General features: G+C 48.7%; 1 protein-coding gene across 6 annotated transcripts in view; it reads right to left on the reverse strand.

The window, feature by feature from the left end:
* Large1 (LARGE xylosyl- and glucuronyltransferase 1) overlaps positions 1-25,095 on the reverse strand; it is a 494,157-nt gene that overhangs the window by 247,199 nt on the left and 221,863 nt on the right. For all 6 annotated transcript variants that reach the window (XM_047549176.1, XM_047549171.1, XM_047549173.1 and 3 more), the window contains exons 3-4: positions 15,625-15,926; positions 259-341 (exon numbers count right to left, since the gene is read on the reverse strand). In XM_047549176.1, the coding sequence (XP_047405132.1) occupies positions 259-341; positions 15,625-15,926 (385 nt within the window). The remainder of the gene's footprint in view (positions 1-258; positions 342-15,624; positions 15,927-25,095) is intronic.

The raw sequence follows: 25,095 nt of genomic DNA on the forward strand, positions 1-25,095 counted from the left end.
TGGTACAACTGAAGCGCTAATCTGGGGTGTCTTAGGAGGTCCCTCTACACCTTAGAGTTACGATTCTAACCACGGCGAGGCAACATCTAACTGCTGCTCGGAAACATTACTACCACAATAACCTTCCCAGGATTGGGGAGAAAAAAATGTATGTTCCTGGCAGCATGAACGAGGGGTGACCATTCTACTCTTATCTGATCCTCCCCCCAGGTAGCCAGGGACATGCACCAGCCCGCAGGATGTAAAGGATGCTCCTACCTGTGAAAGAGGACGGACTTGACCAAGGTGACCACGTCCCGGCTGGCATTGTACCCGGCGCAGACGATGGCAACGTGGATGGTCTGGGAGGAGAAAACCACAGGATGAGCACTCAGACAGGCAGGCGGAAGACGGCCTTCCCGGACGCAGGCCACAAGGAAGCGAAAGCGCCTTCTTCAAAGTTGGGATCATTAGCAAACAAAGGGCACCATCTGCTGCTGCCAGAGGAACACAAGACAGTTTTATTAAAGCCTTTTTAATCGGTTTATGGAGCCATCATCATTTGGAAGCCATTAAGACTCTTTTCAATTACATTTTGGGGACGAGAGAAATGGTGATTGGTTCAAATAGGCAAACACCACGTCCCCTGCCCCTCAGCACAAAGACAATGATGACGGTGGAACAGAGGAGAAAGCAATGCACCCTGACAGGATGGGTGGACCATCAGGGGTCCAGAGGACAGGCCATGGCTCCCCGAGTCTGTGAATCTCTGAAGAGAGGTCTTAGGTGAGGTCAGTGAGCTAGTGACAGAAGAGGGGCCAAGGTACATCTCCAGGTCCCCTCAAGACTGGCAGAACTGAAGGGAGACCTAAGCTCACCTCACCTGAGCAGACAGGAGCACGGGCTTCAGACGAGCCGCCTACCCTGTCCTTGAACCCAGGGAAGCTGCCATCAGCTGACGGAGGGGATGACCCGTGGCTTGCAGGGTGAGTGCTTGGAGTGAGGGGACAGTCCAAGAGCAGGACGCCGTGCTCAGCACATTGAGCTCCAATCATACCCAAAACGTCCTCTGCAGCAGTGCTGCCCGGGGGCGGGGGGGACCTGGGTCACCGGGTGTGTCATGATTGGATTATTGTGGCAAAGTCTCTTCAGAGGCTCACAGCCTCCTGGCCAGACTGGGGACTTCAGGACAACTACCCCTGCTGCCAGCAACGTTCCTGTTCACCTCCTGCTCCTGACAATCACCCTTTTCGACGTGTGGCATGGCTTCACGAGGTTCTGCTCTAGGGCAAGTCGCGGGGGACGTCATCTGGCCTCACGAAGAGCAGACAGCGTGTGCCTAGATCCTGGCCTGCCTGGGAAGCAGCCTTCCCCGTGGGAGTCTGTCCAAACTGCCACTCCAGTCTCGCCCCCTCCTGGCAGGACTGCAGAAGGACATTCCTGCCCAGAGCCAAAACTTAAAGTCAGAGGGCACTTAAAATAGATGGCGCTTCTCTTCAGAAGGGCTCGCAGCTCTTGCTCCTATGGCTTGGCTTCTGGACTCCCCCCTTTCCTGGTCAGCTACTTCGAAACGTGGTCCTGACATCCCGGTCACTCCCTGATAGGATTTTGTGAGAATGGCCCCCGGTTGCCAGATTTCTTACCAGCCCACCTGCTGACGCCACCACAGGAAATGCATCTGACAGAGATGAGTCACCTAACAGCCTTGAGTCCACTTCCATAACCTTTTGATTGCAATGACCTTCATCCCACCTGGACTAGAAGTTGAACTTCAGCTTCATCCAGAACCTCGCTTGCTCAGAAGTCCTGTTGTCATGACCTTGCCACACCTGTAGGGCGCTCACAGAAGCCATCCACCACGCCTGCCCTTTGTCCTCCGTGGACAGTCCCATGTGGCTCTGTCTACCTGGCCCTGCCTTTTCCTCCGGGCCTGGACCCTACTGCTGCTCATCTGAACCACCCCTCCTGCCCTCAGCCCCACCCACTGTCCCCTAACCCAATGCAAACCCCATTCCCAGGTGGGTGCTACATCCCCCCCCTCTGCTCTCTGAGTACTAAGGAGAAAGATGAAGACGGAAGTCAGCATAATAAATCTGATATGTACTCAGGTGCAAAGGTGCACACCTGTAATCCAGAGATTTGGGAGGCTAAGGCAGGAGGATCACAAGTTTCAGGCCAGCCTCAGCAACATAGTGAGACCTTGTCTCAAAATACATTAAAAAGGAATGGGGATGTAGCTCCAAAGTAGAATGCTCCTGAGTTTGATCCCCAGGACCACAAAACAAGAATGAAAGAAAGAAGGAAAGAAAGAGAGAAAAGAAGAGAAAAAGGTACTAGGAATTGGTTATAGCACACAATTTTGTGAGTCTGGTACAGTACGATCATGTCAGGGTCACATACCAGGAGACATGGTGAGAGAGTTGGGACTTGAACTCTGGAACAGAAATCCTTAACCCTGCTGGTACATCAGAAATACTCAAAAGATTTTTAAATATACCCTGTGCCCTTTGTGCTACCAGAACCCACCATTTCGGTGTCTCTGATGCTCACACAGGGGACAGGAAGGCAGTGCCCCTCAGCAGGAGTCTGCCTCCTCCTGCTCCTACTGCTTGACATTCATAAATGCCTTGAGACCTTCTAGCATGTCAACATGTGCCATGTGTGGTTGGGGGGGCTACTGGCACCTAGTGGGTAGAGACTTCAGATGTCGCTAAACAGTCTTCGGTGCATAAAGATGCCCCCCAACAAAGAACTGTACTGCCCGGAAGGTCAAGAGCACTCCTTTTTTAAGAAGAAAGGGGAAGGAAAACAGGGGTGGGGAGAAGTTCAGATCCTTCTGGATTCTACTGCTACCTTTGCTCACTCTAATTATGCACATCTGAATTTCCCCACCTAACAAGGAAGGCGCCCTTATGTATCTCAGGATAATATCTCCAAAAGACTTAGGATGAAGGATTGTAATGCAGGTACAACTGCTCCCATTTAAATCATGAAGGAAATGAATAGGAAGAAGCCTTCACCCCAGAGACAGATCTGGGAGGGGTCGAGGACTAGGAAAAACATGCAGAATCAGGCTCTTCTGAATCACAAATATTTAAACATGTTGCCTCCGAGATATCAAACTTTGTCTTGGCTTCAGGGTTCAGGGACTTTTTCAAATGGGTCCATTAAATGTAAGTGCAAGCGTGCACATTCTCAAACATTTTACATAATTTTCCAATCTCTCTGGTTTCATCCAATACACCTGCCACTATGAATAAATTCATCATCTGGGGCTGTAGCAGCAGGGCCCTGCTACCTAGGAAAGGAGAAGATTATAGCATCATCAAATAGACTCTTGCAAGGGTTTGGGGTGGCCTGAAATTTTGCAGGTGCCAAACTGAACAAAGAGAGAGGGTCAGGGGTAGGGGGAAGAATGTTCCCAAAGGCAGAGCGTTCACGTTTGGGTTTTGAAGCTATGAAGTCTAGGTTGTAAATTTCACGATACGGTGGATTAAGGATGATCCTGAGGACCAGGACCTCCACTAGAAAGGTGGGGTCTGAATGTCAGATTCTGTGATGGGGGCCCTCGGGCTAAGCCTTCCTCTCTGGACTTGTGATGGCAGGTATCAGACTCATCTTTACCTCCCACAGTCTGGACGGAGGGTGGGAAGGTGTTCTCAGTTGCCTCTCCTTACTCTGCCCTTCTCCAACTTATCCTCTATCCTTGGAGCCCACCTTCAATAGACTAAATTAACCAGGCTCCATTTGGCTCCATTTCTGGTTGAGTTTGAAGAGTGAGAGGCCCCAGTGGGGTCTGAGACGTCAGATCAGGGGCCCTATCGGACATTATCAGCTCTGTTACTCCTGCTGCTTCTCCACCTTCGGTCCCTGGGGATGTAGCAACTCCTTCCAGAAAGCATGACCTCCCTGGCAGGTTCCCTTTGTTCTGCCCACACCTTTGTCTTGCCACTAAACCCTCGTCATCCCTGAGTGCGCCACCTGTGTGGTCCCAGTCCTTACCAACAGCAGGACCTTCCCCAGAACACCTGTACTGGAGGCTGGAAGGATGCAAAGGACTTCAAGGACTTCAGTGATATTTACTGATCCCTAAAGAGAGGGTGCTAATGTAAAGCTGAGATTTACAACTTTTGTCTACAATCTTTAAGGAGTTTCGCAAATTTCTTAGACTAACAGACACAAAGCCTCTTTCTAAGGAAACCCTGAAAGCTTTCCCTCACTTCCTTTAGTCCAGGACGTGCTGCTTGGCACACCTTGAACCTCTGCAATCTGCACCTGAAGACACAGGTGAGGTGTAGTCAGAGCTGTGAACCAGGTTCCATTCCTGACGCTATGGAGTCAAGAGAAGACCTTTACTTTAGAACCTGCAGGAGGGATTCATGACAGGCGTGCTTTTGGGGTCTCTGAGCCTAGGACTGTGCTGGGTTTGGAGCATGTAAAGGTAACTTAGTCTCCATCCTCAGGTGTCAAGGGCAGAGGCTCACTGAGAGCTAACCATGGAACTCCAGCGCAGACGCAGAAGACATCTAGGGTAGCAAGCTCAGGGTCTGCATCCCAGACCGAGAGGACGTGGGGAAAGCTTCCAGGAGAGAAGGCACTGAAGTGATCAGACCAGAGCAACCTGTCACAGGTGACATTCAGGGCCTGGAATTGGTGACTGTGCTTGTTAGACTCCGCTGGACCTGAGAAAGGAAGTTCTCTGTTCTCTGGCCCCAGAAGGAAAAATGTCTTCAGAAGGTATTTTCTCATAAACCCATGTAACCAAAAAATAATCACTGTCCCCAAAGAAATTCAGACCAAGCTAAGGGCAAGCCCTGGCCTGGGAGGGGCCACCTACGCTCTGCCAGCACTGCTTTGCCAGCGCCAGCATTAGCAGCACCCCGGGGCTCTTGCTCCCCTGCAGGAACGGGGCCTGGGGCACTCTTCCCTTATGCATCTCAACGGGGAGGCTGCAGCAGAGCCAGGGAGACATACTTGAACGTGGGCCTCAGAGGTGCTATGGCAGGAGACAGCACAGATGGTGAACAGCAGCTGGCGACTCCTAGCGGGTAATGAAGGAGGTAACCCACGGGGGGCATTTGGCTCCCCACACTAGGGAAGAGATGACGGCTGAGATCAGTCTTCTGTATTATTTGTCTGAGTACATTGGTCAAGGCACTCGTCCTGTAAACCACGAGCACTCACTGTGACATTACCCCCACATGCTCCTGGTCCCTTCTGAAAGGTGGAGACAAAGAGACAACCCCAGCTGCGGTGGGGACTAGGCAGGGGAATGGAAGTCAGCTGCGGAGTAAAAGCAGGCTCTTTGCCCTTTGCTGAACGAACAAACCCAAGAGGAAGCACACAGCATCTTCCTGTTTAACTTCCTCATCTGAAAAATGTGGGGCATCCTACTTGAGGGGTGGTTGAGGGGACCCAGGGATATGGTATGAATCTGGAGTGCCCCTCAAAGGCTAATGAGTTGAAGGCTTGGTCCCCAGTGCAGCAGTGTCCAGAGGTGGGGTCTCTTTGGAAGGTGATGGATCATGAAGGCTCTGAGCTCACCTGTGGATTCATCCACGGATGGATTCAAAATTTAAAGAGCAACTGGGAGGTGGCTGGACCTCAGGAGATGGGGTCCAGTTAGAGGAAAGAGTCGTTGGGGCTGTGGCCTTGGAGGGTATACTTTATCCCTGGCCCCTTTCCCTCTCTTTTACTTTTGCTTTCTGGCCACCATAAGGTGAGTGGCTTTGATCTGCCACACAGTCCCACCATAGGCCTCCCCACAGGCCAGAAGCAATGAGGCTGATGACCAGGGACTGAAACGTCTGCAACCATGAGCCAAAATAAGGCTTTGTTCCCTAAAAGTTGATGATCTCAGACATTTTGTCACAGTGATGGAACACTGACGAACTCACCCAGTTAGTGGTTCTCACACGCCCACGTGCAAGGGGGCTTGCTGAGCAAGAGCACCAGCTGGCCCCTTCCCCACTTCTGACTCAGGAGGTTTGGGTGGGGGCTGAGAACAATTCTGCATCCAGAGGCTGCTGCTGCTGGCCCAGTGACCACGCATGGGAAGTCGCTGCTCCATGTGAAGCACTCTGGAGGGCGTCTGTAGTGAGAACTCCCCAGAGGCCAGCTGGGATTATTTTGACAGTGTGCGGGGTGGTCAAGGGATCTGCTTCCAATTCCTTCCAGCTAGGGAGAACCACCCACTTCCCTTGGTTCATTTCAGCCAAGTAAAGGCGGTGTTCATCCAGCCGCCATCCTGTGCCCCTAGACCTTGGGAAACAGGCAAACAGGTTCCCTACCTCCAGGATGCTCCGAAATTCAAAATGCAGCAAGTGCATGGAACAGGTACGTCACAAGACTGAGGTGACACGGCTCAGCTAGTCAGTGGCAGACAGAGGGGCTAATTCACAGCCCTACAGTGGAACACAGCATCCTGCTGCAGTAAAACACACTGACTATCAAAATAGAAAGACTGTACTGCTAAAGTGCCATCTAAAACCACCCCATAAGCCTCTGGGAAACCACTGATCTAAGTCTGTTTCTTCATTCAAAATACAGATTTTGTCTTTTGTATTGCACAGATTCAAAAGACAAGGTTACTTCAAGCCTGAGAAAGTGGAAGTAGACATCTCCTAACTTTGGAAGCCAAGTCTCCAGGGGTTTGGTGAGGGACAGGTGGAGTCATGGTATGCGGGCTGAGTGGGAGAACAGGAGGTCCAAAGTCCAGAAAATGGAGGGTCGGGGGAAGAGGGAGGCACCCAGCACTTTCCACACAGTCTACTTTATTCCTGACCACCCAGAGCCCTGGCCTGCGTTAGGACTGATGTTCTTGAAGAAAAGAACAACCTGGGGAATCCGAAACCCAGTGAGTTACCGGGCCCAGCTCAGCAGGAGCCTCTGCAGGGCAGGCGTGTTGTCTAAACAGCCTGATGCTGATCCATCGCAGGGAGGGTGGCTTCTAAAGGACAGGACTGATCCCAAAAGTCCACATACTTTAGCTGGACCCTCCACCAGACAACAAAAGCTGAGTGCCTACTATGTGCCAGACTCAATTGTGGGGGCTGGGGCTACAGCAGTGAGCACAGCCACTAGGAGCCCACATTCCAGGATAGTGGGGGCGATTTAAACAAAGAGACAAGCAAATGTGCAAGGGACCTGCCCCATCCCTGCATTCTGCTTCCGCAGATTCACCCGGCAACCCAGAACTGTGTCTGCACTGAACGTGGAGACACTTTGTCCTTACCATTATTCCCTAAGTGAGACAATATAACGGCTATTAACACAGTTTTGACATTGACTTGAGTACTATACAGAAGCTTGACCTGATTTAAGGTGCTGGGAGGACGTGTGCAGGCCATGCACTAAATGGCACTTTTACACACAGGACTAGAGCAGCTGCAGATGTGTGTACACGAGGGGGTCAGTTCCTGGTGGATACGGAGGGAGGCCTGTATGCACATAAGTAAAATATCAGCCACTAGATGATGTCCAGGAAGACAATATAGGCAGAGAAACTGTTTTAGTATTTTAAAATCAGATACTCTAGTAAGCTGTCTCCTCAAAGGTGACCCTGGCGCACACACCTTGAAGGGGTGGGGGCTGGAACCTCAGGGACCCAGGCAAGAGCATTCCAGAGGGAAGAGCAGGGAGCTGGAGAAAGACGGGGGCTGCCTGGAGAGGGGCATCCGGCCGGACAGCTGGGAGAGAGCCAGCGTGGGGCACAGGCCAGGCCCTCTGGGGCTCCTGGGCATGTGGAAGGATTGGCTTCTCCTGAGGGACATGGCCAGGTGATTGCCTGGTTCCAAGTCCCTAGTGATCCATTCACAGTCAGCTTCTCCAGATGAGGAGGCAGAACATCACCCGCAGCGTGGAGAGGAGGCTCTGCTGGTGCAGCCGCTCTGGGAAGCTGAATGGCGACTCCTTCCAAAATTAAAAGTGGAACCACCATGCGAAGCAGCAGTTCCAAAAGAAGTGACCAGGGAGCGTCCAAGACAGGTGCTCGCCTCTGTTCACAGGAGCGTCACTCGTCACAGCTGAGAGATGCAAACCACGCACGTGCCCCTTGAGGGGCGAATGGCTAAACAAGATGTGGCACACACACGCCACGGGACGTCATTAGCCAGCCTTGCAGGAAGGAAATCCTCACGGCGCGACACAGATGAGCCTTGAGGACATGACACAAAGTGAAACGAGCTACTCAGGGAAAGACAGATGCTCCCATCAGCCATCTACAGTCGTCGGATTCACAGAGACAGAAAGCGGAATGCTGGGGCTGGGGGCGGGGGGGAGCGGGAAATGAGCGTCCCCATCCCATCGTTTGATGGGTACAGAATCACGATTTTGCAAGATATAAAAGTTCTGGAGATCCAGGACATTGCAATATGAATATGCTAAACACGACCAAATGCGCACTTAAACATGGTGAGGCTGGCGAATTTCATGTGACGTGGGTTTCTGTAAATCACAACTGAACAATATAAAAAGAGACACAAAATCTGCAGTTGTTTTGTTTTTGTAGTACGGGGGATGGAACCCAGGGCCCTGGGCTGGTCAGGCACGTGCCCTACCAGGGAGTCCCACCCCAGCCCTGAGACGTGGCAATGCTATCCGCGCTTCCTAGCTCTGCGGCCTGGCTGAGCCTGAGCTTCCCCGTCTGTACAACTGAAACGATCACTAGAGCTCACGTGTGTGGGTGGAGTGTGTGGCACCAAGGCACCCACAGTGAGCGAGAGCAGATGTGACTGACACGGCTACTGTCAGCAGCCTGCCCCAGCTTTCAAGAGGCTTGGCAAGGATCACGCTGGCCAAAGCAGTGAGCCTTCCGGGTCCCTGATGGCCATCCATCTGGATCGCCCAGGGGTTTCCCCTCACCTATCCAAACCTCCCCCTTGTTTCAAGACATAACTCCACTCCTGGACCTCAGTTTCATAAGGGGGTACTGAATGTGTCAATCACATTCAGAGTGCCTAAAACGAGTCCAAAGAGCTTAGAGCTTGGTACATTGCGATGCTGGGGACGTATTAGCAATCACCATTATTAACACCAATACCGACTGTTACCAGGAAGAGAGCTGAGCATGCTCCAGGGCACTGTGGGGGTCCGTCTTCAAAGTCCTCACAGCAGAGCATCACCTCCCTCCTGCCCTCACTCTCCACTCCACCTTCAGGTGGGGCTAGGATGGCATACCTCACATCCTGCAGCGAGGGTTTTCAAAGAGAGGTTTCTCATTTCCTGTGTTTTGTAAACTGCTGATGTCACAGTTTTCCTCTTTCTATATCAGAGGGAAAAGGACACAGGATTGAGGAGATGAGACATTACAATTCTCATTTGGGCTGTGGCAGCAACTTTGTAACCTGAGGCAAGACCCTTCGCTTTTCTCTGCTTCAGTTTCATCATCTTTAAAAAGAGAGGGTTGTATCTTTCTTTGCTGCTATTGTTCTCAATGACATATTTTCTAAAAAAATATATATATATATATTAGATCACAATAAATAAGCAGATTCAGGCAGGGCTCTTTGGAAACAAGCCCAGAAATATGGCCACTAAGATCATCCTCAAAGAGCCTCCCCACCTGGTGTTCAAGCCTCCTGCAGTGCCTCGGGGTCAGGCTGTGTGACGAATTAAGTTCAGCAGAGGAATGGTGCGGGCCTCCACAGCTGGGTTATAAAAGACACCGTGCCATTTTGCACATCTGTATACAGAGCTTACTCTGGGGCAAGTCAGCTTCTGTGTCAGAAGAACTCTCTAGCAGTCCTAGGAAGAGAGGCCACTAGCAATGCCACCGAGCTAGCTAGGTGCAAGCCTTCAGCAGATCACAGCCTCTAGACATCTCATCTGCAGCCTCATTAAGATCCAGAATCTCAGTGGCCACCAAGCTGCTTTCAGAAACTATGACAGGTGATATGCACTTGATGTTTAAAGATGTAAGGTTCCAGGTTTCTGCTGTGCCAGTGAGTAACTACTACACACCAGGGGTGCCATAAGACACCACCATGGTACTCAGACTCCCTAGAAATCACTGTCCCAGACAATCCACTCGTCTTCCGGACACAAAATCCCCTAATTCCAGGGCCTGGCATTTAGTGAGGACATTTCCATGGATTTATATCCTTGAAGAGGCCCCAAGGAAGACCCATGAAACTAATGAAACGGGAGTCCAAACACCATAACGGTATCTTCCAACAGCAAGGTGGGATGGGGCGGACAGCCAGCAGGCCCCTCCACTGAGTTAGTATGTCAAACCCTTAAAGATGAAGTAAAAACAAATTAAAGTAGATCAAAATGCTGGGGGCTAGCTAGGGGCCCAGAAGATGTAAGTGAGAGGTGACAGTTTTCCAAACATATTGCCTCCAGCAAACTGCCAAACCCTCACCCAGCTAACAAATGCAGCTCAATCTGGAGGAAACTGCGAACAATCCAAGGCCTTTTAAAAGAAGAGACAGTTCTCGCTTAGGAAATCTACCCCCTCCTGGGGCTGCCACAGCCCCCAAAGTGCAAGGAGACTCCCAGATCATGACTGAGCACCCTGAAGCCTTCTGAGGCAAGGCTCTGCAGGTGCACATGAAAGTCTGGGGCTCAGCAGTAGACGTGTGGGTCCCTGAGGCCCCAGGTAAGAGGTTCAGGGCAGTGGCCAGCAACACAATTCTGGAAGCAAAGGCCAGGCTCAGAATCCAAGCTCCCTGGAAACCACCAGCCTGGATACTCTACCACAGTCCTCCAGCCATCGAATCCCCTCATTCCAGGGCCCAGCATTGAGGGAGGTCACATCCAAGCCCCACCGTGTCCTGGCTGTGTGACCTTGGACTAATTGTGTAATCTCTACTCACAGTAGTTAACTGAGCTATACATGAGGAAGGTACGTGGTGTGGAATAAAGGAGATATTTTGTACATGTTTTCAGCACGGTCTCTAGTCCGCTTCAAGGGAGAGAGGTCAAGGTTGGCTCTCATTACTACTGAGGAATGAAGCTCCATGCAAGGGACAGAAGGGAGGACAGATAATTCCTGATACCACTGAGGGCACACTGAATGTCCCTAAAAAATGTACCCAGTTTCAAAGTATATTCATAAATTCTCTGACCTTCCTCCTATTTGGAGCTGGGTTGAGATCTACTCATCCTTGAAAGTGAGTGGGTTTTTGTGATCATTTGAGCTAACAGAATGAGCCATCAGCAAAAGGGACACAATGTGCTTTGCTCACCTAAAACCTGTACCTAAAACCTTCACATGTCACTTAAACACTTGCTGCCTCGAGCCGCCATATTGTGAGGAAGCCCAAAGTGGCCTAGGCAGAAAGATCACACGAAGAGGCCCTAAGTCCATGAGATGCTGGGCCAGGGTCCACAGCTCCAGTCCTGCCTGGTCCTGGCTCTCGCCAGAGACTAACACCCATAGCATGAGGAAAACCAAACCAGAACCAGTCAACCAATCTCTTTCCGAATCACTGAACCACAGAAACCATGAGTGCTATTAAAAGGAGCGGTGCCATTCCAAGCCATCAAGTGTCAGGTGGTTTGTTGGGCAACATACATGAAATAGAATGTCCATAACCAAAGCAGGTGCCAACTCTCTCATTTCACCCCAATAACTGCAAAGGGAAGAAAATGCTATTGTTCTCACTTTATGATCCACAGACCCCCGGAGGTGAGTGGAGTGCTAAAGGTCATGTGACAAGTGAGTGGCAAGGGCAAGACTCCTGTTTGGGAATTGTGACTCCAGTCCAATGACTTTTTCTGTTGTACTGCTGTCAACTTGCAGAGTAGACGAGAGCAGAAAGACAAGAAAAATACATGCAAACGTACACAGGCTGGAGTGAAGGTCAAAGGGGAGCATTCTGCTCCAGGCTCCCAGGCAGAGAGACAGCAGGCCTTCACTACAGCGGCACTGCTGGGCAACGGAATATGCAAGAATAAAATGGGCAGTGTTTGAAGGCCACATAATTAGGAAATGATGAGAGGGCACGGGGTCTGGCGAGGCCCACTGTTTCCATCACCAGACATCTCAGCTGACAGCCTGGATGTCATTACAGTAGACTTTTCAGAAATACTTGTCACAGCCAGGAGAAGCTTCAGCCCCGTCACAGATGACTATGACGTCCTCGGCGCATGGCCCTGCACTCCGACGAGATGTCAAGAACAGCGGCAGCACTCGCAGTGGGAAAGTGCCAGGAGAAGAGAAGCTTCTGCTCCGAGCACAGTGACTGACGTTTCTTGCTTGTCTCTTTGGCTTTTTCATGAAAATGTTCCGTCAAGTGCTGGGGACAGGAGCGTGCTGCTAATGGGTATGAAGCCGGCGACTCTGTGCAAGCGCACACTGTTCTGTGAAGGCTGCTCTGCAGTCAGACAGTCTTCAAACGCATGCGCCGAAGCTCTCACCAGGGCCAGGCTCCGTACCCAAGAATCCTACCAAAAACTGATGGCTCTGGGTATAAGCAGAATCTTGATCAAGAAGCACAGAGAAAGGAAAGGCAAACAGATAGACAGAAGCTAACTCTCAGGTGCAGATCAAAAGACCAGGAAGTAAGTGATGGTAAGAGCTAAGGGGTTCAGAGTCTAAATTCCTACATTGCTACTCTATCTTCAAAGAGCACAGAAACAGAGAACCGCATCTTTCATTTTTCTTGTGCCTGGAAGCAGTGGTTTCCAAATATTCTTTGCTATCTCAGAATTGCCTAGATAGACTTATTTTTTTAATACTAACATTCTTGGGCCCTTCTCCCATAGCCTATCCATTGGAAGGAGTGCCCTGGGTCCTGAGTATCAGCATTTCTACTATGTAGCAATTTCAACACACAACCAAGTTCAGGAGTCACCCACATAAGTGACCGAGAATGTTCCTTGTGATCACAGTAGCAGAACTCTAAAATGTTAGCAGAAAGCATGGCTTCCCTGAATAAAATCTCTTTTCTAGGCTTGTGTCTAGGTGGCAGTTAAGGGCAGTCTTACAAGTCGGCTTTACCTACGGGGTCTGAAAGAAACATAGGTGTGCAATTTGTAAGGCACGTTCTTAAAGGAAGGCATGATGTCCCACCATAACACCTGCCTCCTGCCAGCTGGAATGTGGACAACATACTGAAGCTCTGATATTTATTACTAACCCAGAGATAAACCATAGCAATGTCCAGTAGGTATGGGGGTCACATATGGAATAACCCAGCATTCTGGATATCAACGTCCCCACATCAAATCATCTTAACCCCAGAGATCTTAATCACTAAGAGAAATAAGGCACAAATCTTGTTTAAGCCTTTGTTAGTTGGTTTTTGTTTGTTTGGCTTTTGTAGAATGTAATGCTAACACAACTTAGTATCTTAAAGTTCCTCTCAAATTCTAATATCCATACTCACCACTGAAATAGTGTGAGGTAGGAAACTGATGCTAACCTACAATTTGCAAATGAGGAAATTGAGGCACAGGAAAGAGAAAACCCAGGCTCAAAGTAATAAAGCTATTAAGCGAGGAAGGAGCAGGATTTAGACTCATGACCCTACCTTCAAAGCCAATGCCATCTTGCCTACTTTATTTTGCAGGGGATTCAGGACAGACACCTACTTCCAAAGCAGAATGTGTAGCTCTTACGAAATTGAGCTGGGGAGGAAAGCCCTACGGAGACAGGCATAGCAGGAAGAGAAAGCTCCCAGCAACCTAGACTCCTTTCTCCTTCTGTTACCCTGTGCCCCGCCCACCCCAAGACTTTTCCTTTTCTGTTTTCTCATCTCCTTGATTCTTAGTTTTCTGACAGGATGGAATCATAAAAATGTAAATGGATGGGGGAAAATGTTCTCGCTCTGGGCCAGCCAACCTTGTCAGCAGGTTTCCCATCGACACTAACCCACTCAAACTAACACCATGGCCTTGACCTGAGAGCAGAGATCCTGCAAGAAATCAATCAAGTCTTCATCTACACAAGATGAGAGGTTCCCAAAGAAGGTAGGCTTCTCTGAAAGTTAGACTACCCCAGGTCAAGGGTATGTGTTACCATTGCGCTGTCCCCAATTGCAGGGGTGTGAAAGACAGATATTAAGTAATAGAAAAGACTGGCAGTGCTTTTCCAAGATGGAAGGAGAGGACCCGCCCTGCTGTTAGGGCTGAAGCATGTGCAGCATGCATCGCCTCTGGCCGTTTATACTTCTTTATTTATTTATCATCTGCTTCCCGCCACCTCCCAGGGTAGAACATAAGAACCAGAGAAAGAGAGTTTTGTCTTTTTGATTCACTGCTACTTGCAGCACAAGAGATGGTGTGAGACCCACAAGCAGGTGTCATAGAGGTGCTGAATGGATGAGTGGCTGATGATGCCCGCTTCCCCTCCCAGGCTCTCTGGGCTTGGCTGCATGAGCAACAGGAAGTCCTGAGGCCACATCTGTCCCAGTCACATGACAGTCCTCCTTACCCATCTTCCACCTGTCTTTCTCCACCTCTCTACCAATCCACAAACCAGGCTGCTGCTATCCTCAGAGGCTCTCGTGGGCTGCTTCAGCCCAGAGTTTCTTCCCTCACAGCTGAATTTCCTTAAAACTCAGTCTTCATTGAAAAAGAAACAGCGTTCCTGCAACAAACCGGAGGACCACCAATATTGCTAATGATCCTGTTCTGACGGGCAGAGGCTGTGGCTCACAATGTGCTCTCTCCTCAGGGAGTTTGAAGCCTAACATTCTTTAGTCCAGGAAACAGAATAAAGTAACGGCAGGTGACATCTGGATTTAACTGAAAATAATACAAATTACCCATATCTGAAAATGTACTATGTAGCAGGAACTGTTTGTGGCTTTTAAATGGCTATTCCCGTTCAATTCTCACAGACTCCACGAAGCAAGTATTTTTCTCGGAAGTGTACTAACAAGATGTCTCAGGTTCAGAGAGGTTGGGTAACTTGCTCAAGTGCTCCCAAGCAGAAACCACCAAAGTTCAGCTCTGAACCCAGTCTTGTCCGCCTAGTCTGCATCTCAAAAGGCTGTGAGATGAACAGGCAGGCTTTAATTCTTCTCTTCCCCAAGAAGCAGAAGAAGCAGGAAGTGAGTGAGTGACTGTGTGTGTATGTGTATCTTCATTGTAGAAATAAGCACAGATGCAGGAAAGCCAGGGTGGCAGGGGCAGACCACAATTATGGGAAAGTGTTCCAAGTTTCCAAGGAGTTCCTAGGAAAGAAGGCACAGTCTAAAAGGAAGGAAAAGATATGAAGCTAGAAAAGCTCAGATGGCTGCTGTAGCTGAGCAACGAGTCTGATTCTGAGCAGCAGAGGCCCGGTGAAGGAAGAACGAGGCCCACGAGCACTGTAGGCCCACAATCCAGGCAAACCATGCACACTACAGTGTGAGTGACAGCCGCCCCAAGGTGAAAACCAGGTACAGAAGTCCTGAGCATGTCCAGATGATCCAGGAGGCAGCTCGCATCAGTTAGCTCCCCTTAAGTCTCTGTGGGCTAGATCTTTGTACCCCCATTTTCCTAGTGGGAAACTGAGTCTCAGTGAGCTTAAATGACTTGCCAGGCCAATCAACAAAGCCAGGGTTCGAGTCACATTCGCACCCAGGTTCTGAGTCAAGAATGCCAAGTCTTTCCAGGACTTGGCTGTGCTTCCACCTGGCATCTGCAAGAAATGGGGTCAACTGGGGCTGTGGGGGGCCTCCCGCCTCCCCGCCCCCTCCCCCTGCTCTTTACCTCGCACTTCTCCACCACCGGCTGCTGTCCACATTCGGAGCTGTTGCCTGCCACGATGCCTGCCCGCAGGTTCTCGCTGTCCCCGGTGCCCTCCTCCATGGAGTAGGTCCGGGAATGGTTTCCTCGACGGTGCGCGGGGCCGCGGCCCTGGGCCAGGCTGAGCTGTCTGCGCAGAGCGCGGTTCTCGGCCTCCACCTCGCGCATGCGCACCTCCAGGCTCTCGCGCTCACGCTGACTGGAGGCTGCATAGCGGGGACTGTGAGCCTGGGACTCCAGCGGCGACAGGGACACGGGCTTCCCATCTGTGGAGAGAACAGGGAAAGGTTTAACCAGAAGTAACCGCCCTTTCAGGTCCCCGGATACCCACTGCTAGATGGGCTCCTTCCCATCCCATTTCTGAGGGAAAGCTCTAGGAACAAATATTATGTATACATACATCCAGAGCAAAGAGAGAACAGAGTTGAGAGCAGAATGACTTGTCACGTTAATAAAAACTTAATATACTGTTTAGAGAAGACAATCATAATGCAATCATTTCTAATTAAATGCACCATCCTCTTCTATGTACATGTTCCCAGGTAGACAATCTTAACAATAAAGCATGATGAATATGGATACCGGGAGGAGGAGGAGACTGGAGGGCAACAGCATGGGGAAGTGGAAGAGAACGAGAAGGAAAAGAAGGAAGAAAAAGAAAGTAATAATAGGGCTAATTTATTGAACGATTCTTATGTGAACTCCTATTCATCCTTCAAAACCTGGTTTGAAAAGTATCACCTCCCAGGGGAAAGACTTCCTTCAACTGCAGGCACGATATCCTTCAGCATATTCCAACAGCAATTTGTACACAGTGTAAGCAATTTGTATACAGCACTATGAAAACATGTATCTGTCATGCTGGAAGGGAAGACGCATGCATCAATGCCAAGAGTGAAATAATTAAGGGCAACAGGAAGAACAAAGTAGGGGCATGACTGATCTCCTGGTTTTCTCAGAAAAAAAAAAAATTACCAGTAGCGCAGCAACACTGCATGTGACAATCATCCACCCTGCAACAGAAGCAGGGGACAGACGAGAGAAGTAGGTCCCTCCGAGTCCCACAACCAGAGGGTGGTTTCAGAACTCACATCTGGGTCCCTCTTAGGCTGAGCCTGTGCACTGTCCACTTCAGTGACTTTTTGCAAAAGGCTATTCAGACAGCCAAAGGTTTTTTTTTTTTTTTTCCAAACAATGTAGAAACCCCATTTCCCCAAGATACTTGGCATATCACCCTGTATATACTAGGTGCTTAAAGCATGCTTAGTGTTGAGGAGTGGCAGTGCCAGAAGACATACCCAGAGCCATTACTTCTTTCTATTCCCACTCTTCAGAAATCCCAGGACCCAGTTACACTGGAGGCTGTCCAGCAAAAAAATCACATCTCTCCAAAATGACCCTCTTTCAGTTGCCTGTTAAAAAAGCATTTGTTTTCCATACTTTTTCCTGTCCAGAACCCATTGAGCTTCCAAACTGGCCCAGAGAGTCTCTTTGACTCACAAAACTTGAGGATCAAAGACTGTGATGAATGACACCCCGCAGGTCTCACCCCAGCAGCCTGTGCAGAGCAGGCCTCTGCCCAGGACTTTTTGATGTTTCTCTGGGCCTTGACAAACAGGGCTCCTTTTTTTCCCCTCTTAATCACCTCAGGGTTAAACACCTAAGCTCCTGGTTCTCTCCTGTCAATGCCATGAATATGACTCACTGAATTCCACTGCCTGGAACCAGGAATCAAAGGTGGAGGCAGAATCCACGGGGGATGTGAAATCACAGGTTGATTAGGTTGCATTGTTACAGAGCTGGCCGATTACAAGCTCCTACCCAAGCTTTTGAAAAACCTGTCTCCCTGTTGGGTAAAGCCAAATTAGTTCAACCAAGAGAATGAAAAAGAATAGGCTGCTAATAGTAATTGTATTTTCCCAACATGGATCTGTCCGGCAGGGTGGGGAAAGATGAGCATCTTTTTCCTTGGGAAGGTAGAGAGTGAGGCTCTGTGTAGTGCCTGCTATAGATCTGCAGCATGCTGGGTGGTTCATGCTGTCAGAAGTCATCACAACACAGGTAGGAGTAAGCCCCATTACAGGTGAGGAAACAGAGACTAAAGTTTAAACTGTGTGCTGATCATGCGGCAGCGCCATAGGAAGCAAACTCTCTGTCACTTTGCAATGGGTCAGTCTTCTGCTTTATTGAATTAAGGATACAGAAGCTCTGGGGCCTGAGAGGAGCTTCGTTCTTATGAAAGAATTTTAGAGCATTGAGGCAGGAACCCAGGAAGTTCTGCAAACTCAGTATCCTGGAGACTCTAGAGAATTACTGACAAAGGTAATCTAGAGGGTTTGTTCTTTGGGAGGACTACATCAATGTTCTGAGGTGCTGTTTTCCCTTCTGTGGAATCGGAACATAAATGCTAACCTCACAAGAGTTATGGGAGGCTTAAAAAGAGAGGCCAAAATACAAAGAAGCCCTGTGCCTCTCAAATATAACTCCTTGGGATAAACAAGCACCTCCAAGCTCCTCCCAGTGAGGGTGGGGGTATTGAAGCTATGGGCAAGATGAGCTGGAGATGTAAGTTAAGGTTAAAAGTTGTGTGTTCTCTGAACATAGGGCCACGCTGGTCACCAGCCTTGGCTTCCTTGGATGGACTCTTGGATATATGGCAGCCCTGCCTCCTGCTGAGAGCCTTGGCCAGGTCGGTGTTCACCCACAAGCACCATGGAGGGGAGCAGGCTCCACAGGAGGGCCTGCTCACATCCCCAACCCCCTCCCACAAGTGCCACATCTTACACTTTGATGTTAAATGGCAATTCTCGGTGTGCTCCTGGGAACTGCTGCTAACCTCTGGAGTCCACTTCCTTTCCATCCTGCCTTAGACTCCAAGTGGCTTTAACCAAACTCAGTTCCCAAAGACTTGCAGGTGGTTTCCCACTTTCAGAACTCCACCAATTTGCCACCCAGGAAGGTATGCAAAGTGGCAGCTGATGGGACCCAACCAGGGGAGCTGATGTTGACGCAGGCGGCTCTTCCACTGTGCCCAGGACCTGGCTCGGACGAAGTGCCCCATAAACGGCACGACGGTCACCCTAGTTTGTTTCCTTTGCTTCCTTGCAGGGTACATCCTCCTGCCCTGGCCCCGCCTCCCGCTCAGGAAGGAAGCGCAGTGGCCCGGGCCCCTCTCAGCTCTCTCTCTGTGGACCTGCCTCCAACCCAGCTGTGCCATCCCAGCGCCTCATGGGTGAGCCTGCTGCCTGGCTCGTTCACGGCTCCTTCTGCTTTATTTATTCAGACTCTGGCTTTTGCTTCTGGGCCGCTCACTCCTCTAGCTCCTGAGTCCTTTCCTTGAGGCTTCTCCTGGCTCTCGGGGTGTGGAAGCGGGAAGAGTTAAGGCAGTGAAGGGAGGTAGCCCCCGAGATGTGGTCTGCACTCCTCTGTCAGGTCAGTGGGTTCGGGTCACTCCCAGGGACGCTCCTTATGCTCTCTGTACAAACCACATTGGAGAAGTCATCACACTGGACGCGATGGTGCCCTCATCAGCCTTTTTCTCAAACTATCATTGGTGAAAAACCTGTTTCCTCTCCCAATCCATCCTGGACAAAAGTTGGCCCAAACACATGTGGCTGGTATAGAGCTTGCCCCACAGAGAAATCTTCTCTTGAACTCCACAAACTGGCATAAAGTTGTCCATCCGGCTCAATCTACTGATCACATGCTTGATAGTACCAAAAAATCCAGGTGCTCTAGAAGTTTCTAAATGCCTAGTGTCAAGCTCCATATGTATCTTGCTGCAGACCAGTAACAGTTTGGGGACTGTGATAGTTAACTTGACAGGGCTGTGGGGAGACCAGATCTTTGGGTGCTTCAGTGAAGGTATTTTTGGATGAAATAAATATTTATCTGAGTAGACTGAGAAACCCTTCTCTAATGCGGGTGGGCCTCGCCCAGTCAGCTGAAGGCCTGGCAAGAGCAAGGCTGATCACCCCCAGGGAGGAAAATTCTCCGGCTTAAGTGAAACGTCTCTTCTTCCCGGGTCTCCAGCTTCCTGATGTGCGGACTGGAACTACACCATTGCTGTCCTCCTCCTGAGGCCTGCAGGCTCAGAGTACACTGTGGCTCTCCTGGCCTCTGGTTTGTTGACTAACCCAGCTGACTTAGTAGGGGACTAGTCAGCCTCTAGTCACAGAAAAAAATGCCTTTAACCAGCATCTGTGTAAACATGCACCACACACTCTGGAGAACCTGATTCAGAGACACAATGGTCTGCATTGCACACCTTGGCTCGCCATGCCTGATACCCAGTCACTTTGTCCCAGGCCCTGGTTCCATTCCTATACTTAACAAATATCTAAAGAAGGGAATGATGCGCAGAACTGAAATCTAGACCTAAATTGTTTTTAAATGGCATGAAAATGAAAATTATCAGTCTAATACATTTTTAACTCCCAGTAATTTAAAAGGACATCTCAGTGCAATATTAAGGGGCGGGGAAGAAGGAAGAGATGACCCAGCAAAGTAGGCGAATCACTGCTAGTGGTAAGAACATAGCATTCAGGACAAGAAAGAGGAGTCTGAGTTCTGGTGCTTCAATCTACTAATGAAGAACCTTGGACTGAGCTTTCACTTTCCAGTGGCTCAGTGTCTCCATATGTAAAATGAGGTCCCTGGGGTGTGACTATGGGTGTGGACACATTACCCAGCATCAGGGAGAAACAGAGCAGATTTTCAAGTTTCTCTCTCTACTCTTTCGCCAGCCTCACCCACATAACCCTGGAAGCCTTGAGTGCAGGTGACACTGGGCAGGCTTCTTGGCCTTTGCTTCCCTGTTACCTTCTTCCCCAGCCTTCTCTTTTGTAGATATACACAGTCATATACATGGCACAGCTTATGATCAAATAACGTGTATTATGTATTGTTCTGCAATCCAGCCCACTTTGAGTTGAAAATGTCAAACAAGACATTATCCACAACCTCAGTTGACAACATCTTTCTTCTCCTTCTAGAACTTCTTGACAAACATGAATTTATTGCAGAATTTCAATCTCTGAAGCCACTCAGGATGAATGTTCTGAATTAAGAATCTAAACTGTGAAGATTTGGAACAAAGAAGGTAAATTGAAAATCAACATCCGAGCACTACCATGATAGAGATTAGGGAGTTGATATCTAAAATGTTCCAAGTAATGATCTTAATCAATTTGCGTGTGTTAACTATCTCTGAATCTCGCCAGAGGGCTAGTTAATGATTAGCATTATGTGTGGGATCCACCATTTGCAAATGGATATTATTGTGGAGTTCACTGAAGGCATCAGGGGCCAGACATGGATAGCCCTAACACGCAGGGGGCTTGAGCTGTTTGTGCTGAGCCAACCATTCCTCTCTAGTAGAACCAAAATCCCACACTCATGGGCAAACTTCTGGAGAGCTGTCCTCCTGCATCGTTCTGTGGGTGATAAAGACCCTCCATCCCTAACCTTTATATGGCAAAATCTCCCAACGTACAATCTGTCAGCGAGGCCTGCCAATTCTCCCTTTCTGATGCTCAAAGCATTCGTTCTTCTCATTTTATTTCAAACATTTCATTCCCAAGCCAAGCCTAACACAGGGGTTGTCCCGCTTCTTCTGTAAATACCCAGTGAATAAGTATGTTTTAGTTGTCATGCTACAGGCTACATCATCCCTCTTGCAAGGGCTCAACCCAGCCATGGTAGCCTAAAAGCAACCACAGAAATACCTAACAATGGGCATGGCTGCGTTGCAATAAAACTTTATTTGCAAAAACAAGTGGTGGGCCAAAGCTGGACAGAGTGTGTGGTCCCAGCTGGTGGACCTTGTCCTAGAACATTCCCCTGATCTCTCTGGTTAGCCACCCCCTCTCCAATCTTCCCTGTTCCCATCAGCCTTACTCACAGGTGAGATAATGTTCTGCAATCCTGGTTCACCACATTTGCAGCTTGACAATGTACAGACGCGAATCCAGCTACTGCCAATCAACAGACACCTGGTCTGTTCCCACTGAGTGCATGCCCAGTCTGTGTGCTGTGCACTATCATCTCATTTTAATTCACACAGTACTGTAATAAGGTGGCTGTTCTAACTACTCCTATTGGTCTAATGAAAGAGAGAGAGAGACAGAGAAATGAAAATATCATTTAACTTGGTCTGGGACATCCCAGCAGCAAACAGCAGCCAGAAAGTCTTGAACCCAGGCTTATAGGCTCTACACTGATGGTTCTTTTTATATCAAACAAGGAAGTCTCCTGATCAACCCCTATCCAATAAGGTGCAACTGAATTCATGGTGGTGGTCATTCCTGCTTTGTTTGCAAGGACCTGACCCAGTCCCTGTACCTGAAAGCAACCACAGAAATACCTAACAAATGGGCATGGCTCAATTCCTTAGCCAGTAGTTCTCTATCCTGGCTACCACTGCAATTGCTTGGGAAACTTAAAAAATACTGATATGCCCAGGTCCCACCCCAGAGCAGTGAGCCCAGACTCTCAGGAGGTGGGGGTCTAATTATAAGCATTTTCAAAAGCAGCTACTGCCATGAGATTCTCCTGTGACTGAGCCTGAAATTCCACAGACTTTCTAGCTTAGATGCAAAGGAGATCTGAGCAGACACACCAAAGTGCTGTGTGGCTCTCCCCCTGGGTCCCAGTTCACTTGCCCAAGCCTACTACCTTCTCAGAGAAGCTGCCAGAGTGTGATCCAGGACCTCCTGGATTTCCTAGTATCCTAGTTCCTCCAGGTTTAGGCACTTTATGTGCCACCCAGCACCTTCCTCCTTCCTGAATGAAAGTCTCTTTCAAAAAGCAGGGCCCTACCCTCCAGCTGCCTGACCGCCCAGTGGCCCTGATTCCAGGTCCCCCTCCCTTGACCAGCCATTGGTCACTGCATTCCACTGTATTTTCCAATTTCTCATCTCCCATGAAGCTGCATTCATGAAATACTTTGCAATTTTGTAAACACAATACCCTCCTTTGATTAACATCAAAATTTCACATCCTCTGTCCATGCCATTTGAAACTTCAAAATCAATTAAGAATTGCAGCCCGAGTCATTTAAAGAAGTTCAGAAAACTCACTTTGATCGTAAAAGTTTCGTAAAAGTTTGTTGTTTTTTTTTTTTGGTAATTGTGATCACTGGCTGTCCATAGGAGTGTGCCAGCATGTCATCAGTTTTGACAGTCTCAGCAGTTTATAAGTCAGAACAAGACACAGGTTCAGGCTGAGCTATTTGCTGAGTTCCAGGCATGTGGCCTCAGATTTGCCGTGGGAAGGAATATGTCAAGGACGAAGACAGAGGCTGTTGTGGGGTGAACAGGGAATGTTTCACCCAAAGATTCCCTGAAGCCATTTTCTGGAAGTCATCTTTGGCAACCAAAGAGAACTGCAGTTCCAGCAAGGGCCTTGGAGACCTTCTGGCAAGGACAGAATGACAGTAAGAAAAGGGTTCCTCACAAGGTTCCAGAAAGTGCAACCACAGTGCCAGAGACCGCAGCCTGGATTCATTTCACCGTGATCACTAGGACATTTTTCTCCGTGAAATTATTTTCGAGAACCTTTTCTCTTATAAAGAGCTTCATTAAGTGGAGAAAATGAAGACATTTTTAGCACAAATTTGCTGTGTTTCATCTATAAATGCTTAAAGTGTGTCCTAATGAGCAATGATGTCAGTTTTACCCCTGAAACTTCTGGTTCAATGATTTTAAATATTTTCTATGCAATATGCTAAGTTCTGGAAGTTGGAGAGAGTTGTTCTTTAAACTTCTCACAGTGAGCAAGCAGAAGTCTTTCTGTTTCTAAATCTGGTTTTAAATCTAAATTATCTTCCTCATTGATGTCGAAGGAGTGTTGAGAATGGACTTTCTGTTAGTTTTGTTGGTATTCAGATCACTGCCAAACAAGGCCAAGACTGAGGAATGTAGCGCTCTGTTTCCCTTGTGATGGAACCACTTGACAGCTGAGTCATGGCTTCCCCCAAGCAGCAGGTGGTTTAGGAAACAGCTACTGGGAGGCCACAAGAAGAGGAGAGACTGGAAACAGTAAGTAGTCATTCACCCGAATCTGAAAACCAGCCAGTGAGGAGATCATAAATTCACATCCGGGTCGTCTCTGGTTACCCTCTGCCTCCACCGAGCCCATTTATGTCCATCCCTTTTGACTCAGCCTCACAGACTCCACCAGCATTAGCAGTGGTCACCAAGGCCTGAGGCAAGGAAGCAACCTTCTCCAGGAACAGGTTTTTGAGCTCTGTTTCATATAGATGCAAAAACTGGACAGAGTCCCCTTAGTGGATAGGTCATAAAAAATAAATACTAAACCAGAACTGTGAGTTTAACCTTTGCCGAGTAGAACAGGTCTCCTCACCTGAGTCACCACAATGTGGCTTGGGACTACAGAAACAGACGTAGACATAGGTTAGACTTTCTGCTGAATTTTCTTTTGAGCAGCATTCAATATGAAAGATTTCATAAGCATTTTTCTATTAATTAGTAGAAAATGTGTTATTTTCTACAACATATTCATAGTCATCTTAAAATCACAGTACTATGTTCTAAGAGTGGCAAATGAGATGTGCTACACACATATCATACAATAAAAATGGATAATGAGTGTAATGGTTAAGATATGAGTTGCCCCCCAAAAGCTTACGTGTGAGACAATGCAAGAAAGTTTGAAGGAGAAATGATTGGGTTTTGAGAGTCTTAACCTAATAAGTGAATGAATCCCTGATGGTATTAACTGAGTGGTCACAGGAGGCAGGTTGGGTGTGGCTGGAGGAAGTGGTTCACTGGGGGTGTGGCTTTGGGCATATATTTTGTATCTGCAGAGTGGAGTCTCTCTGCTTTCCGATCATCATGTGAGCTGCTTCCCTCTACCACACTCTTCCTCCATGATGTTCAGCCTCACCTCGAACCCTGAGGAATGGAACTGACCTTCTATGGACTAAGACCTCTGAAACCATGAAGCCCTCAAGTAAACATTTCCTTCTCTACAATTGTTCTGGTCAGATCTTTTAGTCACAGCAGTGAAAAAGCTGACTAAAATAATGAAGGTTTTGTCTTGCTGTTATTTTGATTTTGGGGGGTAGCTAAAACCTTGCACAAATCAAGATAGCCACATGGGCTGATTTTCAGGAAGGTTTTATTTATTTTTTTGTTTATTATTGCAGCACTAGGGATTGAACCCAGGGGTACTTTACCACTGAGATGCATCCTCAGATTGTTTTATTTTTATTTGTTTTAATTTTGAGACAAGGTCTCCCTAAGTTGCTAAGGTTGGTCTTAAACTTGTGATCACCCTGCCTCCGTCTCCAGAGTGGCTGGGATTACAGGTGTGCGCCACTGCACCCTGCCAAGGTTTTCAATTTTATTTTACATTAATCAAAGGTCCCCCCAACCGCTCTGTGGTCCTTCTTGGAGTTCTGGCTTCTGCGGG

The sequence above is a fragment of the Sciurus carolinensis genome, chromosome 4, assembly GCF_902686445.1.
Source record: "Sciurus carolinensis chromosome 4, mSciCar1.2, whole genome shotgun sequence".
Taxonomy (NCBI): Eukaryota; Metazoa; Chordata; class Mammalia; order Rodentia; family Sciuridae; genus Sciurus; species Sciurus carolinensis.